Here is an 18,638-nt window from a genome sequence, read left to right on the forward strand (position 1 = left end):
GGTTAGGACTTCAGTGTATGAATTTTGGGGGACACAATTCAGACCATTAAAATACTTAATGGTGAAAACGATGTTTTCATGCTAAGATCAAAAAGAAAACAAGGGTGTTCATTTTTGCCACCTCTTTTCAGTACTCTGTGTGTGTGTGAGTGTGTGTACATTATATCTATATTTATATCCATTGCCAACAAGTACCATAAGGCAAGAAAAAGAAATTAAAGCCATTCTGATTAAAAAGTAAGTAAAATTCCATTTATGCAGAGATGACATAATCCTTTATGTAGAAAATATGTTTTCTACAAAAAAGCTACTCAAACTAATAAGTATGTCTGTAAGTTGGTGAGATGAAGATCAATATACAAAAAATCAATTGTATTTCTGTATACTAGCAGTGAATATCAGGAGTTAAAATTTAGTGAAATATCAGTTATGATAATAGCAAAAATATAAAATACTTAGGGATGAATCTCTTAAAAATTATATGAAGGACTTGTACATGGATAATTGCAAAGTACTTCTGAGAGGAATTAGAGAAGACCTAAATACATGGAAGGGTACCATGTGGTCATGAGAAGAAAGAGTCGATATTGTTAGTATGTCCATTCTCAGATTCAACCCAATTCCAATCACAACCTCAGTAGGTTTCTGTTTTTGTAAGCATCTATCTGGTTCTAAAATTTATATGGAAATGCACGTGACTTGGAATGGACAATATAACTTTGACAAAGAAGAATGAATCAGAATCTAACACTACCTGGTTTCAAAAATTATAGCTTCAATCATCAAGACGATGTGATATTGGTGTAAACATAGAAAAATTGATTGATGGGACAGATCAGAGAGTCCAGAAGCAGACTCCTACATAGATAGACAAAAATGCAACAGGTAATTCAGAAGTATTTATAAAAGATCAAAAAAGGTAGAGTCAATCCATAATTGGGTTTCACCAATGTTAAAAACTTTTGTTCTTCCAATGACACTGTTAAGAGAATTTTTGAAAACAAGCCACAGAGTAGAAGGAAGTACTTGCACATTAAACATGTGATGAAAGACTTGTATCATGAATATAAAAAGAACTCATAAAACTGAACATTAAGAAAACAAACCAATTTTTAAAGTAGGCAAGAGAGCTGAAGAGGCATTTCTTCAAAGAAAAGACATGGATCGCAGATAGGGACATGAAAAAATGGTTAACATCATTACTGATTAGGAAAATCCAAATTTAGACCACGATGAGGAACTATATGTGCCCCTTAGAAAGGCTAAAAGGTTTTTTGACTCTCCCGGACAAGTTTTAGTGAGATGCTAATATATTGCTGATGAGAATGGAAATGTTACAAGCACTTTGGAAAATAATTTATCTATTTTTAGGAATATTAAATACACAAGAGAATATTAAATACACACTTATCATATGATCCACCTGTTCCTTCTCCTAGATATTTATTCAAGACAAATAAAAGCACTTGTACATTCATAGCAGCTTTATTTGTAAAAAATTAAAAAAAAAAAACTGGAAACAACCCAAATATCCATCAGTATTTGAAAGAACACATAATTAAAACACTACTATGGAAAAAAAAAAAAAACACTACTACGGAGGTACTACGAAGATCGTGAGGAAACTTTTGGGAATGATGCATATGTTATCTTAGTTGTGGTAATGGTTTACAGGTGTATATATGTCAAAACTTGTTAAACCATACACATTTTAAATATGTGCCATTTGTTTTCCGTTGACCATACTTCAATAAAGCTGTTTTAAAAAATGATATGCTCAGGGTGCCTGGGTGGTTCAGTTGGTTAAGCGTCCCACTTCGGCTCTCATCATGATCTTGCAGTTTGTGAGTTTGAGCTCCGTGTCGGGCTCTGTGCTTACAGCTCAGAGCCTGGAGCCTGCTTTAGGCTAGGTTTCCCTCTCTCTCTCAGCCTCTCCCCACTCGTGCTCTGTCTCTCCTCAAAATAAATAAACATTAAAAAAATTTTAATAAAAAAAAACGATATGCTCAAACCCATGATAGGAGCTATAGAGGATAATGAATATTTGCTGAATTTTCTTTTTTAGAAATTTTATTTCAAAATAATTATAAGATGAAATTGTTGCCTTTAAGGAGTTGACAGTTTTCTGAGAGATTAAGGCTGATATTATATAACAATTGAGAGAATTGAGCTTTATAGGAAAGCCAACCCTTATGTTAATAAAATCCTATTTTAAAAATTCAGAGGAGGAAAAGTTTGCTTGTGGTTGAAAGAAAGCCATATATTCATGATAGAGTTGGCATTTCAGTCATGCCTTGAAAAATAGACATGATTTCAGCAGAGGAAGATGAGAAACAGAAATCCTAGGTAGGAGAAAGAGGAAGAATAGACTGGAAAGATGATGGAACATGTTTTGGGAATAGCAGTCAAAATAGTTAAAGTCAAATGTTTGGAAGAATCTTGTGGAAGATAAGTTGAAAAAGGGTATGGAAGGCAGATGGGACTTGTAGGCCAAACCAAGACAATTCTGTTTCCTCTTTAATTGTTTCTTTGTGTCCCACAAGCGGAACTAATCAATCTTGAATGTGTCCCCCTGGTATTTTACTCCATACCCTGTTAAAACACCTGTCACGTTTTGCATCTTTTGTATGGCTTTAGCCATAAGAACTCTCCTATTAGAAAGGACGACATTTTGGCTCATTATAAATGCCGAGTAACAAGTGCTTTCCCACTTTAAAAACAAGGAAAGTCTAGGAGCTTATCATGATCTGAGTAGGCAGGTGGAATTTGAACTGATCCTGTAAAAACTGAGTAGGTGTTTTGGATAAGCTGGAGAGTAAAGAGAAGGGCAATTAATAGAGAGGAGTGAAAATGTTTATAGTAAAGTGGGGAGAGAGGTATACTAAGGAGTACTGAGAATTGATGTTTATAGTGAAATCAGTTTTTATTATTATTATTTAGCCCAGCAGAAACACATGCTCTGTATTTAAAATGAAAACTATACATAGGTACAGTAGAGCTCTCATCAACCAGAAGAAGCAAAGAATTATATAAGTTACTAACAAAACATATCACATACTCTCTTTGGGGACATATATTTATTTTTCTTTTCTCTTTAGTTAAGATGTATGTATGTTATATCAGTATAGAATTGAGAATAGTATTATATTTGCTATTGGCATTATATTCCATGGCCATTATGAACCTGTGGTGGGCCATGATTAAAAAATTGAGGAAGAGTGAACTAGAAGTTCAGCACTTTGAGGCAGGGCTTGAGTTTGATTTTAGCTTTATAGGCTGCAGCATGGTGTTCTAGAGAGAATGCTATATAAATGAGAACTCCAGGATTTGAATCCCACTTTAACTGGGGCACCTGGGTGGCTCCGTCAGTTAAGCATCAGACTTTGGCTCAGGTTATGATCTTGCGGTTCATGAGTTCGAGCTCTGGATCGGGCTCTGTGCAGACACCTCAGAGCCTGGAGCCTGATTCTATATCTCCCTCTCTCACTCATACTCTGTCTCTGTCTCTCTCTCTCAAAAATTAACAATAATAATAATAAACAAACATTGAATCCCACTTTAACTTTCAAACACATTTAGTTACCTCCAAAAAGTGAATGCCTGTATCAGATCCTTTTTCATCATTTATTAAGTTTGTGTAACTTAATAATGACTTCACATCATTAATATGTGGGTTCACAAGAAAACCAGGGAAAGCATGTAGCACCTTTTGCCACCATATTCTTTATCTCGTAAAGATAGTAACACTTTGTTGGTAGTAGGTACTTGCCTGCTTACTGAATGAATCAATAACGTGAATGACTGAGGACCTTTGAAAAATTCTTTTTTTTTTTTTATGTTATGATGTTTAATGCATCCAGAGAACTGACTGTGAAAATAACCTTTCTCCTGGTCATCTCTGTATGATTAAGTAAAAGAACAATGGTAAAAACTCCTTTCTCCTTACATTAATGTGCCTTAAAGACGTATGTGCTAAATATGCTAGGAGACGGCATTTTATTTTACTTTAACCATTTAATTTGTATTTAAGCTAAAGTTAATTTAATTTTAGATATGCCTGGTTATTTGTAATAGCTGGTTCTCCCAAGTTTTCTTACCTCATTCCTGTTGTAGCAGTGTGCACTGTGATAGGTCAGCCTTTTCTTACAGACTAACCTCCTTGCATACAGATGGAAGTATTTCTCGTGCTTTAGAGAACATTCTGGAAGAATGTTCATAGTTTGCAAAAGTACATTTGTGACTGGTATTTTTAGGACTTAGAAAAGGAGAGTAAAACATAATAAAATATAGAGAAGTCCTATCTGTAGAATAGAATTCTGGGTGTTAAAACTGTATTCTGAAAGCAAATGCAGCTTAAATAATAACCTTTACTAATTTGTTTCAAAGAAAAGAGTTTTTAAGAGAATAACAATTGTTCAAGTTAGTATACCATTTATAAATAGTTTCATAGAATGCTTAAAACTAAGCATGTTCAATTACAAGTTTGGATTACACTATTGTCTTACATAAGCAAACTCTTCAGGTTGATTAGAACATAACTACCAAGTAAACCTCAACGCTATGCATGTTATAGAATATGAATTAGAGAGGTTCAAACTTATTATATAGGTACACTTACAAAATCTTTGTGGAAATAGATGCCGCTTTGTAAAAAGAAGGAAAATAAGATGTTAAAATTACTCCTTTTTTTTTCCTTTGGCTGAACCTCTCAGTCTGTTCTTCCAACAGCTTTTAAGGAAGTTTTGGTGCTTAGTGTTCAACGTTAGTTGAACCAAACTAACGTTAGTTTTGGTGAAAGTGTTCAGTGAATATTTGTGGAATTTAGGAAGGTTAAATTTATGATCTATAGTGTGTTACAATTCAGAAGTTAGAAGCTAAAATCTAGGAAGATCTAAGCATGTTTTCAAAATAATTGAAAAGCTATTTGTGATATGTTCTGGAAGGGCGAATTTGTTGACTTTGTTTTTTTAGGGAACTCATTTGTACCAGATTGTTAGGAAATAATGAGACATTAATTTCTAGCATCTGCTTTTTTCCCCTAATACTGTGTGTTACAAATGCTCCCAATCCAGGGCTAAATAAACAAAAAGTTGAGTTAGGAATGCTTCTCATTTAAAAAATAATCCTGGAATCTTGGCACAGAAGGGAACTTAAGAATTTATCATTTCCATCTTCTTCCTACTACAAATGAAGAAACTAGTCTCAGAAGGATAAACTGAGTTGTGTCTATAGCTTTAAAAAAGAAAAAGAGGGGCGCCTGGGTGGCTCAGTCGGTTAAGCGTACGACTTCAGCTCAGGTCACGATCTCACACTCCGTGAGTTCGAGCCCTGCGTCGGGCTCTGGGCTGATGGCTCAGAGCCTGGAGCCTGTTTCCAGTTCTGTGTCTCCCTCTCTCTCTGCCCCTCCCCCGTTCATGCTCTGTCTCTCTCTGTCTCAAAAATAAACGTTAAAAAAAAAAATTTTTTTTTAAATAAAAAAGAAAAAGAAAAAGCCTTTTTTTTTCTTCTATACTTGGTACAAGAAGTACTCAATAAATAATTTCCAAGAGGAAAGAGTCACTTCAGTATGGCCTAAGATACGTATTATTGTAGGGGCACCTGGATGGCTCAGTCGGTTGAGCGTCTGACTTCGGCTCAGGTCATGATCTCACGGTTCGTGAGTTCAGGCCCCACATCAGGCTCTGTACTGACAGCTCAGAGCTTGGAGCCTGCTTCGGATTCTGTGTGTGTCTCTCTCTCTGTCCCTCCCCTGCTCACACTCTGTCTCTGTCTCTCAAAAATAATTAAATTTTTAATTTTTAAAAAAGATACATGTTACTATAAATTTACTAATGAGCATTTTGGCTTTTCTTTAGTTGACCAAGTAGGCTGGTTATGGTTAAGTGTCACCCTGTGAAGTGAAGACATTTGAAGCATGTAGGCCCTTACCTTAGATCTTGACAAATTCACCACAGTGTTGCTACCCTAGGAACACTGATGGATAGAAATTTTCAAGGAGGTTTAATGGCCACAACCTCTGTGACAAAAGGATTAGGGAGGCACATATTTCATTTGAAAATAAAAGCAATACTTTGTCCCATTGCTCTAATTTGGTTTTGAGCACAGTATTTATTTTTTAAAAATTTCAAACAACCTCAAAGGTATTTATGTTTCCTTGTTAGAAGGTAGGTTTTGAGATATAGGTCAGCTGTTTTTTTCCTTGCAACACCCCTTTGTCTTTTTGGCATCAGTTATTATTTCTCTCAACAGTAATTTATTGAATATTTGTATATCCCTGGCATAGTGGTAGCTTATTAAAATATAAAACCAAAAAGGCTTGGTCACTGTCCTAAAAAGAGAGTTCATTCCTTGAGAAGTTATGCTATTGTTGTTCCAAATCTCCCCTTGCCATCTGCACTTTTCATTACAAAATTTAACACAGTGGGCATATATTGTTGAAAATACAAAACAATAGGTAGAAACCACAAGAGTGTTTTCCTTTATTTATTTATTCATTTATTTAATACGTATTTATGGAGTACCTACTGTATGCCAGACTCTGGGCTGCATAATTAGGATATATCAGTAACTGACACGTTCAATGATCCTGCCTTCATAAGTATTACATTCTAGTAGGTGAACAATAGTAGGTGAGATGAACAATAACCACGAAACATAGTAAGTAAACAAATTACAAAGCATGTTAGAAGATGATAAGTGTCATTAAAAAAAAAAGTAGGGGAGCCCAGTAAGTCAGTCACTTAGGTGCTGGACTCCTGATCTCAGCTCTGGTCATGATCTTGCAGTTCATGGGTTCAAGCCCTACATTAGGCTCTGACTGAAAGTGTGGAGCCTGCTTGGGATCCTCTCTCTCTTCCTCTCTCTGCCCCTCCCCTGCTTGTGTGCTCTCTCTGTCTCTCTCAAATAAACTAAAAAAGTAAAAAGGGGTAGGGGCATCACGTGTGGGGGAGGGAGAAGAGAAAAGGGTATAATTTTAATTTGTGTGGTCATCTTGTCATTCTGAAGATTTCCCTTGACCAAAGCCTTGGGGGCAGTTGAAATAAAAGTCCAAGGTTTAGAATAATCCTAGGATCTGAAATAGTAAATTTAAGTCTACTTTGTTACATAGGTCACTTCACAAAAAGAAGATGCATTTGGTGGTAAAGTCACACCCTTTGCTTTTCTTTCTTGTCACTCTTTGTAGCTTTGATTTAAGTGAATGTATTTTCTTTTCTAATTATCTAAAATAAATGCATTTTGTGGGATTTTTGTCCATCCATAATAAGAAAAGGGTTTACTTTGAAAATGACTTTTTGGGGTGCCTGAGTGGCTCAGTCAGTTAAGCATCTGACTTCAGCTCAGGTCATGATCTCACAGTTCGGTTCATGAGTTCAAGCCCTGCATTGGGCTCTGTGTTGACAGCTCCAATCCTGGAGCCTGCTTCAAATTCTGTGTCTTTCTCTCTCTCTCTCTCTCTCTCTCTCTCTCTCTCTCTCTCTGCCCCCCCCTCACATTCTGTCTCTATCTCTCTCGAAAATAAACATTTTTAAATATTTAAAAAGAAAGAAAATTATCTCTTGACAGAATGTAGCCTAATTTCATATAATTCATTGTTTCTTAGCAATGTAAAAATCCAGGGTGCATGGGTGGCTCAGTTGGTTAAACGTCTAACTTTGGCTCAGGTCCTGATCTTGTGGTTCATGGGTTCGAGCCCTGCATCCAGCTCTGTGCTAACAGCTCAAAGCCTGGAGCCTGCTTAGGATTCTGTGTCTACCTCTCTCTCTGTCCCTCCCCTGCTCCTGCTCACTCTCACTCTCTCTCAAAAATAAATAAACATTAAAAAATTAAAAAAAAAAAGAAATGTACAAATCCATAAAAGGCACGGTGTGAGGAACACAGTCACCGATATTGTAATAGCAAAGTAACAGGACAGGTACTTTGGTATTACAATAGCTGCAGTTAATGAACACAGCTATAAATGTATAAACTTGTCAGATCAGGTTGTACACCTGAATCTAATGTAACATTATGTCAACTATATTCAAATAAATAAATGCAATATAAAACTCTATGTATTTGCCATTTTTAGAATGACTGTTCATCGTCTCAGTTTGAGCAACACCTTAACTTATTTTCCCTTTGAGTCATTGAATCCTAGATTCTGATAAGAACAGTTTGTTTTCTTAATATCCTTGATCACTTTTAGCATGGCTTCAAAATACAGGTATTTGTTGCTTACAGATTGTGTTCCTGGCTTCTGCATATGCAAGTCCCCAACTCGCAGATGAGAGCTGTTCGGCCATGGCTGCTGTCACACATTATCTGTATCTTTGCCAGTTCAGCTGGATGCTCATTCAGGTTGGTACCTCGTTTCCTCCTCCCACCCCCTTCAGCGTTGCAGTGAATCTGCATGGAATGTTCTTCCTATCTGCTATTCTTTACACTGAAGTGGCAGTAATTCCATATGTCTATCACTGCATTCCTAGGAGATCGTTGGAAAGAAAACCTTGTAAGCTGTACAACATCAGAAAGTTTAGCGAACTGGGGAAATGGGAAGAAACATAGTAGGGGTAGAAATAAGGAAGTGGTAGGAGATGAGGCTCGTGATGTGGACCCTGTAAAGCACAGTAAGAAATGTGAACTTTTTTCTAGGGGAGGTCATAGAATGAAACAAGTGACGTGACAACGTTTGTATTTTAGGAAGATTTTCCTGTTTGTAGTGAATTGGTGACAGAAGGGTTGACATGGGAGCTAATTAAGTTTACGTTAGCTGCATCCAGGTAAGAGAACGTGGCAGTGTGAACCTGAGAGTAGCAGAAGAAGCTTTTGAGATTTCTTTCTTTCTTTTTTTTTTTTTAACTATAATAATAGAATGTATAGATGGTTAAGAAGAATGCAGAAGGTGGAACCAAGGATGGTTCCCAAGTTTCTGCATGAGTAGATGGGTGGATGGGGGTGCCTTGAACTGAAATAATGACCGCTGGAAATTACAGGAAGGATGATGACACTTTTAGGACATGCTGAGTGTGAAGTTTCTCCAGTGTAAGACCTCCAGTGGGGACTTGGGGAGAAGTGGGATACACAGTACTAAATCTCAGAACAGAGGCCCATGCTATATAAATACTTTAGAAAATTGTTGACTTACAGTTGGAAAATGAGTGCATTGCTTTGGAAGAGATCGCTTTGGGAGAAAGTACAGAGTAAGACCTGAACAGTCCTAGTATACACCTGAGGAACTAGTAAACGTTGCGGAGAGACGTGAACTCTTCCTTTTCTGCCTAAAATCCCAAGTTCTCTTCATTGTCCTATGCAGATTTGCTTGATAAAGAGAAAAATATGAAAGCTGGATCCACTTAAGTAGTGTTAATGCCATTAAATGGCTCAACTAAATGAAATGTTGCCTTTGATAATGCTTTGATATTGTTAAATCTTTCATACGATACAAAGTTTTGTTTGTGTTTTTGAGTATGCATGTGAACTATTTCATGCAAACAGATGCATTCAGTGCTTGCATATTCTTTTTTCTTGTTGAATAAAAGGATGTGGGGTTTTCACTACACAGCAATAATGAAAGAATATGAGAGTACCATACAAACTCATGGAAGGGATATTTTGCAAGGTATGATATTATAGTTGTTGGGAGAACTGAACTGAATTATTTAGTTAATAGAACTAATTGCAATAATTAAAGCCCTGAATCTGGGTTTGAATTCTGATTTTGCCACTATCTTTGTAACTTTAATCAAGTTTTTGGCCTTTTCCAAGTTTTGTTTCTAAATCTGCATACGAGGATAATTCCTTCTTCATAGAATTATTATTTCATAGGTCTTTAAGCAGCTCTAATTATGAAAAGCTTCTGGTGTTCTCAAACCCCTCCCCCATAATTAAAAAGTAAAGCTAAATCTTGGGGCACCTGGGTGGCTCAGTCGGCTGAGCACCCAACTTTGGCTCAGGTCATGATCTCATGGTTTGTAAGTTTGAGCCCCACATTGGGCTCACAGCTGTCAGTGTTGTCACTGTGGAGCCCATTTCGGATCCTCTGTCCCTCCCTCTCTCTTCCCCTCCCCAGCTCGTGCTTTCTATGTCAAAAATAAATAAACATTAAAATAAAAAATTTGAAATATAAAAAAAGTTAAGCTAAATCTAAACCATATAACATAAAACTTAATATTTGTGATATTAAAGTATTTACTAGATTCTCTGCAAAATTATTTTAGGAGTTTAAGCTGAACTTTTTATGTGTACCATGTATATATTGTTATTTATCTGCTTGGACTGAGGTCCTCAGTGTTGTGTGGAATGTCTTTGTCCAAGCCCCTGCCCTACTCAGTTTTTGATGAATGAGTCAGATAAAGACCCAGGAAACTGTCCTATCAGGTATGCAGATGATACAGAGTTGAGAAAACAGCTAAAACAGAAAGCTGCCTGGATTAGCGATGCAGGTAGAATCAACATAGAGAAACTGCTGTGAAAGATTGAAAACTGAACATAATCTGATGGGGTTAAGATAAACCACCTGAAATATTAATTTAACACAGACTTAGGTGCAATCAAATGTGTGACCAGATTGCTTAAAACAGCAACTACAAAAACAACACAGACCTAGGTTACATTAATAACAGCATAGAGGTAGGTGAGGGAATCATGGTTACATTGTAATCTACAAATGTTCAAGAAACCTTGGGACCCTGTAACCACTTTCATGAATCCTGTTTCACCAGGAATATTAACTAGCCAATGAGAAGTTGGAAACAGTCTTGTAAGAAACTTTGAGGCAGCTGGAGATAACTAACCTGGAAAGAATTTAGAGTGATGTGATGGCTGTCCAGAAATACTGGAAGTGCTACTACAGGAAATAAAGACTGGTCTGTAGCTCTAGTTGGAAGAATGGCACAAATGGGTCCAAAATTAGAGAAGCAAGTTTTGATTCACTTTAAGGTCTTTGATAGCCAGTAAAACTGTCAGAATTGAAGAGGCTGTTTCTCTAAACAGAAAGTACCTGTCAGTGAAATATATTCAAACAGGGATAAATGAACAACTTTCAAACATGTTTTCCTGCCTTGGGGCAGTGTTAGATGGGATCACATATAAGATTTCACCCAACTCAATAGAGACTGATGTATTCTCTATCTCTTTTTCCAGTCTTAAGTAAATAAGATTGTGGCTGATGGACATTTAGTAAGGTAATTAGATATCTGTATGGCTATTGGTTAGGAAAAGTATTGAAAGTACCAGTGAAGTTTAATGTATTTCAGATGGCACACCACACATTTTTCATGGTTTGTGGTGCAACCACAAGGGGAAAATTCAATAATTTCTCATTCTAGGTAGGTTACTTCTAATGAGTTACTTTGTGGGAAGAGGTTGTCACTTTACCAACATGTGTTTTCCTATTTGTAAACTACTGTCCTCTAAAATCTTATTTTTAAAATAGAATCCATTTAAAAAAATTTTTTTAACATTTATACATTTTCGAGAGACAGAGCATGAGTGGGGAAGGGGCAGAGAGAGAGAGGGGGAGACACAGAATCTGAAGCAGGCTTCAGGCTCCAAGCTGTCAGCACAGAGCCCAGCGTGGAATTCAAACTCATGGACTGTGAGATCATGACCTGAGCTGAAGTCAGATGCCTAACCTACTGAGCCACGCAGGCGCCCCAAAACTAGAATCCATTTTTAAAACATTGTGTAAAAGATTAGATTGCTGTTAATCCAGTCCTGATAGTCAATTAGGGTTTAAAAATTTTTTAATATTAACATTTTAGTAATTCTACTTCTTATTTTTAACAGAATAGGACAGAATTTGACTTATGTATGTGTGTGCATAGCTTATGACAAAAAGTTAACCATTAACTTTTTTTTGAATGTTTTATTTATTCTTGAGAGAGAGAGAGAAAGAGAAAGACAGCGACTAGCAGGGGAGGGGCAGAGTGAGAGAGGGACACAGAATCTGAAGCAGGCTCCAGGCTCTGAGCTGTCAGCCCAGAGCCCAACTTGGGGCTCAAACTCACAAACCGTGAGATCATGACCTGAACCGAAGTCGGACGCTTTACCGACTGAGTCACCCAGGCGCCCCTAACCATTAACTTTTAATCATTGGACTTAGCATGTCAGAATTACTGTTCATTTTGACCTACCTCATATCTTCAGTGTTAGAAAAAATGCATTTAAATAACTTTATCTTGAACTTTTATATTATATACTTTTAGTACATTATAGTAAAACTGGATTATATTTTAGAGTAGTTAATGAAAGATTTTATCAGTAAACAAGTTACATAACTTTTCTGAGCCTAGATTTTCTTATCTGAATAATCAGATTCGTAATAACAGTACCTGTCTTTGAGGATTGTGGAAAGATAAAATGAATTCATACGTGAAAAGAGCTTGGAATTGTGCCTGGCACCAACTGCTCCATACATATTTACCCAATATTATTGGCTAAGCAAATATGTATGGCTAATATTCCATGGATTTTGAAACACATTACAAACTATGTTTTTCCAGTACAATTTCCACTTTTTTATTCCCAAAAGAGAATTTGCTTGATAATAGTAGGGAGAGACTCAGAGTGAGGCAGACAGCAACTAGCTGTGAAGCTTCAGCAAGCTAGATAAATAACTTCTAACCTCTTGTACTGACGTACTCGCATGGCTCATCACAGCATCTGTAACTGGTGACCTTCACTCTGTTTCTTTAGGCTTCCCCCTTTCTGGACAGGGAAGTTGTATCACTAATGATTGGAATAGGGTAACAAACTATTTCCCTTATTTTTTTTCAAGCAAGCAACTCACAAATTCCCTTTTAGGCCATGGAACTTGAGTTATCCTTGTTCATCATGCAAAAACCATGAAACTACTGAAATAATCTTCCACTTCCTTAAAACAGCCGATCATGTCTACTTTCAGAAAAACGAACAGTGAGAATTTAAACTCTTGTACGATTTTTACTGTCTTTTCCTAGTTTCTATTGTTCTATTTTCATTTCCTTTTTCTGTTTTGATTTGCTTTCATTTTAGAAATAGCATATACTTGTGGTACAAAACATAGTCAAACACTGAAGAGAAAAATAAAATGAAAAGTACATCTGTTTCTCCCTATTTCACACACTTTCCACCCTCTGCTTTACCCTCAACCCTACTCCCAAATGTAAACACTGTTAGTGGTTTCCTGTGTATCTTTCCAGAAGTATTCCACAAATATATAAACATTTATAAATATATAAAAAAGCACATATGTGTATATTCTTGTGTGCGTGTGTGTTTATTTACTTATATATAGTGCATATAAATTTATTTATACACACACTTACAAAATACAGTTATACTTTTTTTCCTATTTTATAATATGGTTATTCCATAGTTTATTTTTCTGGTCTCTTATTAATGAAATACTAGTTAATTTCAGTTAATTTTCTAGTATAAACTATGCTTCCTTGAACATCCTTGCATTCTGAATATTTATTTACTTTTGGAATATTCTTAGAATAAATTCCTAGAACTTATGCCTTTACTATTAACATTTACATGAAATGTACTGTGAGATGAACTGCTAGACCATGAGTTAATCCATGAAGAAAATAAATCACAAGTAACTTATTCGAGATGTTAGTATATAATATGGGTAAATAGAAACTTACTTTTTCTGTATATTCATTTGGCCCACTTTTATGATCATTTCCTGTCACCAAAATCATATAGCAGTCTACTTCAGATATGAACAATATCCAAACCTTCGATTACCCTTACAGTTTGTTGATTTCATGCTTAGGGAGATAGTATAATGTTTTATTTTAAAACTAAAGCTTACTTGAAGAAAAATTTTTTTGTTAAATTTTTCATGTTTTTTATTTATTTTTTGAGAAAGTGTGAGCTGGGGAGAGGCAGAGAAGGAGGGGACAGAGGATCCGAAGCAGGCTCCATGCTGGCAGGCTGACAGCTGCAAGCCCGATGCAGGGCTTGAACTCAGGAACTGCGAGATCACGGCCTGAGCCAAAGTCAGATGCTTAACTGACTGAGCCACCCAGGCACCCCAAGGAACATATTTTTTAATTGCAGGATAAAGTTAGAAATCATTCAGCAATTGTAACTTGTGCCTTAATTTCTGTGTAAAATCAGGCTATGAAGAAGCAAATATACATATTATTTATTCCTTGGCAGAAAGGCTATTTAGTGCCAGGGCATAGCAACAAGAAGGAAAATGCTACAACTAGCTGTGTTTCTCCTTCATCATTGATTTAATTTGGGAGGACATCAAAGCTATTAAGGACAACGGACTGGTAATTATAAAGATAAAAATGACATACCCAGGAAATACTGAATTCTCCAGTCCTCAAAAAGCCTTGCAATTTATTTCATGCATAATTGTTAAGAAAGAGGGAGGCTAACTTTAGCAAGGACATGTGGTAACATTTCTTAGACTCTTCTCTGAAATGAACGACTAAGAACATACGATAATGACACAATTAATAGCATCCATGATCTCTGAGTAAACTTGATACTATAAATCAGTCTAAGGTTTCTGGTGACAGAGTTAATAACCAAATGTTAAATGACAGGCAAGATACCAGTCTTATCCCACGTGGCATAAAAATATATGGGGCTCAGGCAGCCTACTTTTAATTGTAAAAAAATAAAAATAATTTCACCTTTATGTTTTACAAATGTACTAATATCCGATATATTAATATATGTTATGTGAGTAAACTAATGAATTTGTGTTTATGGAGCATATGAAAGCATAATTATGGCCTATGATAATTAATAAGGTAAGTCTTCATTTTTCCTATGTGGATACTGGAAAATAGTAGTAGTCACTGAAAATGTTACCATAAAAATGAAGAGATATGTCTGTATAAGAATATAAGTAACTATACCTACAGACACACGATTTTTTAGTTTATTCCTATCTATATTTGACCTAGATTATATCTGGCTATTTTGGTTGGTTTGCATTTTAATCAGAATCAATTTAAATTCTGGGGCACTTGGGTGGCTCAGTCAGTTAAGCATCTGACTTCAGCTCAGGTCATGATCTCACAGCTTATGAGTTCATGCCCCACATCAGGCTCTGTGCTGACAGCTCCGATCCTGGAGCCTGCTTCAGATTCTGTCCCCTCTCTCTCTGCCCCTCCCCCACTCACACTCCGTGTCTCTCTCTGTCTCTCAAAATAAATAAACATTTAAAAATTAAAAAAAAAAAAGAATTTAAATTCTAACAACTTCAGTTACTTCTTCCATCCTCAGCTTCCTCCTATGTGTTAAAAAAAAAAAAGAAAGAAAGAAAAGAAAATGGGAAAAAGGAAAAAAAAGAAAAAACTATAATAAAAGTTAGGAAAACCATTGTTTTGATTAAACGAGATATAGTTAAAAGTGGCGTCTACATTTATTACTCAATTAGTAAATATTGGTTCCATTCTTCCTCTCATAAATTATTGCATTTAACATTTTAAAGTTTGCACCAGTTAACTTTGATCCTCGTCACTAGGAGTTCAAGCAAATCAATTAAAATTTTTGAGCCTCCCAACAATCTTTTCTGGCAAGATAGTATATAACTGAGTAAACTCAGTAACTAAACCAAATTATAAAATTGTTAAATTCAACAAAACTTATTAACTCAAATTGTATAGATCTTCATTTGTTTGGTATTTCTCAGCAAATACTATATGCAAAGCATTTTACTAGATACTCTGAGGTATACAAAAATTAATTTCCCACATGTCACAGTCATGTTTGAACAATTTATCTTCTGATAAACCTTTTAGTGTTAGCAAAAAAAAAATGGAGAGGAAAAGAGAAAGGGTAATTTCCATACTTTTACAAGAAAAATGCATCTCCACAGGCATAGGAAGTGTTTGGGGGAAATAAGAGGGGGAAAAAAGCTCTCGTGTGAAAAATATTGTCAATATTTTTGTGAGTCTCTATGGAAATAAATCTTAATCAGTCTTCAGAGGAACCTTGGACTTATTTTCTAATCCCAGCTCTATAATTAACCAAAATATGAAAAAGCTGTACTTTTCTCTCATTGCCCTTGCTTCCTCATCTCTAATAAGAGGGTATGTGTGGTAAGATGATCTGTAAACTTGGTATTAACTTCTAAAATTCACAGTCTGAGCATCCATACCATTAGTGTTTTTATTTAAGAAATTGTAATTTCTACAATGATTCAATCATAAAGTATGAGTAAGGAAATTGTAGTAGCATAGTTTAACTTGTCCCTTTACCAGAGAAGGAAACTGAAACCCAGAGGAACCAAATAATGTTGGCCAAAAACATACAGCTTATCCATGCACAACCACGTCATAATCCAAATCAAGTCACTAAATCAACGTGTCTTTTCAAAAAATTTTTAAACTCATTATTTATATTATTATTTACCTGAAACTTTATTTTTTTTCAATGTTTACTTATTTTTGAGAGACAGAGAGAGAAAGAGCATGAGCAAGGGAGGGGCAGAGAGAGAGGGAGACACAGAATCCAAAGCAGGCTGCAGGCTCTAAGCCGTCCGCACAGAGCCCAACATGGGGCTTGAACTCACAGACCGCGAGATCATGACCTGAGCGAAAGTCAGATAGTTAACTGACTGAGCCACCCAGGTGCCCTCGGAAGGTGGTAAATGTAGCAGTGTTTAGAGGTGATGTTAAAAATGTGACTGGTGGGGCGCCTGGGTAGCTGAGTCGGTTGAGCGTCTGACTTCAGCTCAGGTCATGATCTCGCAGTTCATGGGTTTGAGCCCCATATCAGGCTTTGTGCTGACAGCTCAGAGCCTGGAGCCTGCTTTGGATTCTGTGTCTCCTTCTCTCTCTGTTCCTCCCCTGCTCACGTTCTGTCTCTCTCTCTCAAAGATAAATAAAGATTTTTAAAAAAAAAATTTTTTTAATGTGACTGTGGTAACATCACTGATTTTTGGACACTGCAAAACATTTTATTCAGTTGTCCCTTTCGAAGTGTCTGTTGGGTTCCTAAAGCTGAAAATAGTTTTGAATCATTTGGGGCTTGCCTTCAGCCTACATTACATTAATGCTAGGAACCTGTGAGCTGTGTGTTATGAAGTATAGTCAAGTTAGATTAATACAGTTGGCTAAATTGGGGGATAGTAACATTTTGGCTAAAAAATAGCATGACTACGTAGTGGTGATGTCTTGAGATGGCCCATAAGATGGTTCTAACAAAAATTTTAAAGCTTAGAGATAGAAACGTAAATAGAGACCTAACTATTGAAATTTTCAGTTCACAGTGTTTGGCAGGAAAAAAGTGACATATGGACAGTGAACAGTAAGCCATGCTCAGTCCACCTGAAGCATGTTTGGGTGAGAGTGACACCCTTTAACTTGCATTGAGTTCTCAAAATTTCGTTGGTTCCAGTATTGGGTCATCACACAGACACCAAGGCACACAGATTGCATATGCTGTGAATCTGTCAACATGAAATTATCATACAGACATGATGGTCTTTAAACCCTCTTACCTCAGATTACAGGAGAGGAACCGTGATTACAAGGAAAAGAACGTAGTCACTGCTCCACTGTATTCTCTGTTTAGAGAATGGTGGTAACTGGTGATTTTAATCCCACTGCTTTTGAATAGCATTATATATCTCACTCATTTTCCTTTTTTCTTTTAACAACAAACTAAATTGAGCTAATTTGAGCAAACATTTAAATCATAAAAGGAATAATAAGCATGTAGGATAACTTACTGAACCCAAGAACTGTAAGAATTGTCTCCTCTGAAAACACACTTTCTCTCTTCCCTGGGCTGTTGCCTATTCCTACCGCTAAAGTTCCTATGTCCTCTTTTTTCAGCTGACCAGCTGAATTTCAAGAAATTCAGTGATTCATAATTGACCCAGCTTGGGTCAAACTTCTGTCCCAGATCAAATCAGCTATGAATGGAAGAACAGGGTCATGAATCCACTCTGCATATTTGGGAGTGGAATCAGTAGTGGAAAGATAGGGTTCTGAGAAGAACTCATGACCCAGTCGTATCTCAAAAGGTACCTACCATACTATATTAAAATATCTTAAAATTCAAGTAAAACTTGAAGTTAGCTCACCAACACAGATTTTATCTTTGAGCCATATGGTATTTCTAAGATAATTAAACATCATTTCATTACATTGTATCTCAATTCTGTAGCAGAAAGAAGAAAACAAAACAAAACTTACAGTGGGAAATCCTGTCCTTAAAGTACATGTCAGTGGTTGGATTCTTTTGGGAGGGAAAAGGATTTTTTTTTTTTTAAGTCAACAAAGGTTGTGACTATAGGAGTTGTGTTGTTTGTTCATCAGCACTGTGCCTTGAGCTTTTTGGAGCAGAAGCCATGCATGTCCAAATCTAGCCAACAGTTACACTTGTGTCAGTCTTATCTGAGCCTCTGGTAAAGGTCAGACAGTTGCCAAAAGACTGGGCGATTCTAACTGATGGAACTAATGTCCATCTTTATAAAAGCAGACATTTCTGAAATATCCCAATCTCTATCATGATGAACCAACTTAGAAGTCATTTAACCCACTCTTTTCTGATTCTTCCACCAACTATCCCACTGAGTTACCATCTTATATGGATACACACAAACGTCTATTTAAAGTAAATAATTAATACTTTTATTTGGGAAATGGGCTAATCATCCTTCTTTTGCCTGAATTTTTATTCTGTAACAGGCT

At 36.2% G+C, this 18,638-nt stretch overlaps 1 protein-coding gene across 1 annotated transcript in view; it reads left to right on the forward strand.

Annotated features, from left to right (window-relative positions):
* The window catches only part of ADGRV1 (adhesion G protein-coupled receptor V1), a 543,587-nt gene that overhangs the window by 331,165 nt on the left and 193,784 nt on the right, over positions 1–18,638 (forward strand). The window contains exon 85 of the mRNA XM_047076463.1: positions 8,221–8,337. Within this exon, the coding sequence (XP_046932419.1) occupies positions 8,221–8,337 (117 nt within the window). The remainder of the gene's footprint in view (positions 1–8,220; positions 8,338–18,638) is intronic.

The sequence above is a fragment of the Lynx rufus genome, unplaced genomic scaffold, assembly GCF_022079265.1.
Source record: "Lynx rufus isolate CCGP_SWC_20201006 ecotype Redwood Valley unplaced genomic scaffold, mLynRuf1.p SCAF_1, whole genome shotgun sequence".
Lineage (NCBI taxonomy): Eukaryota > Metazoa > Chordata > Mammalia > Carnivora > Felidae > Lynx > Lynx rufus.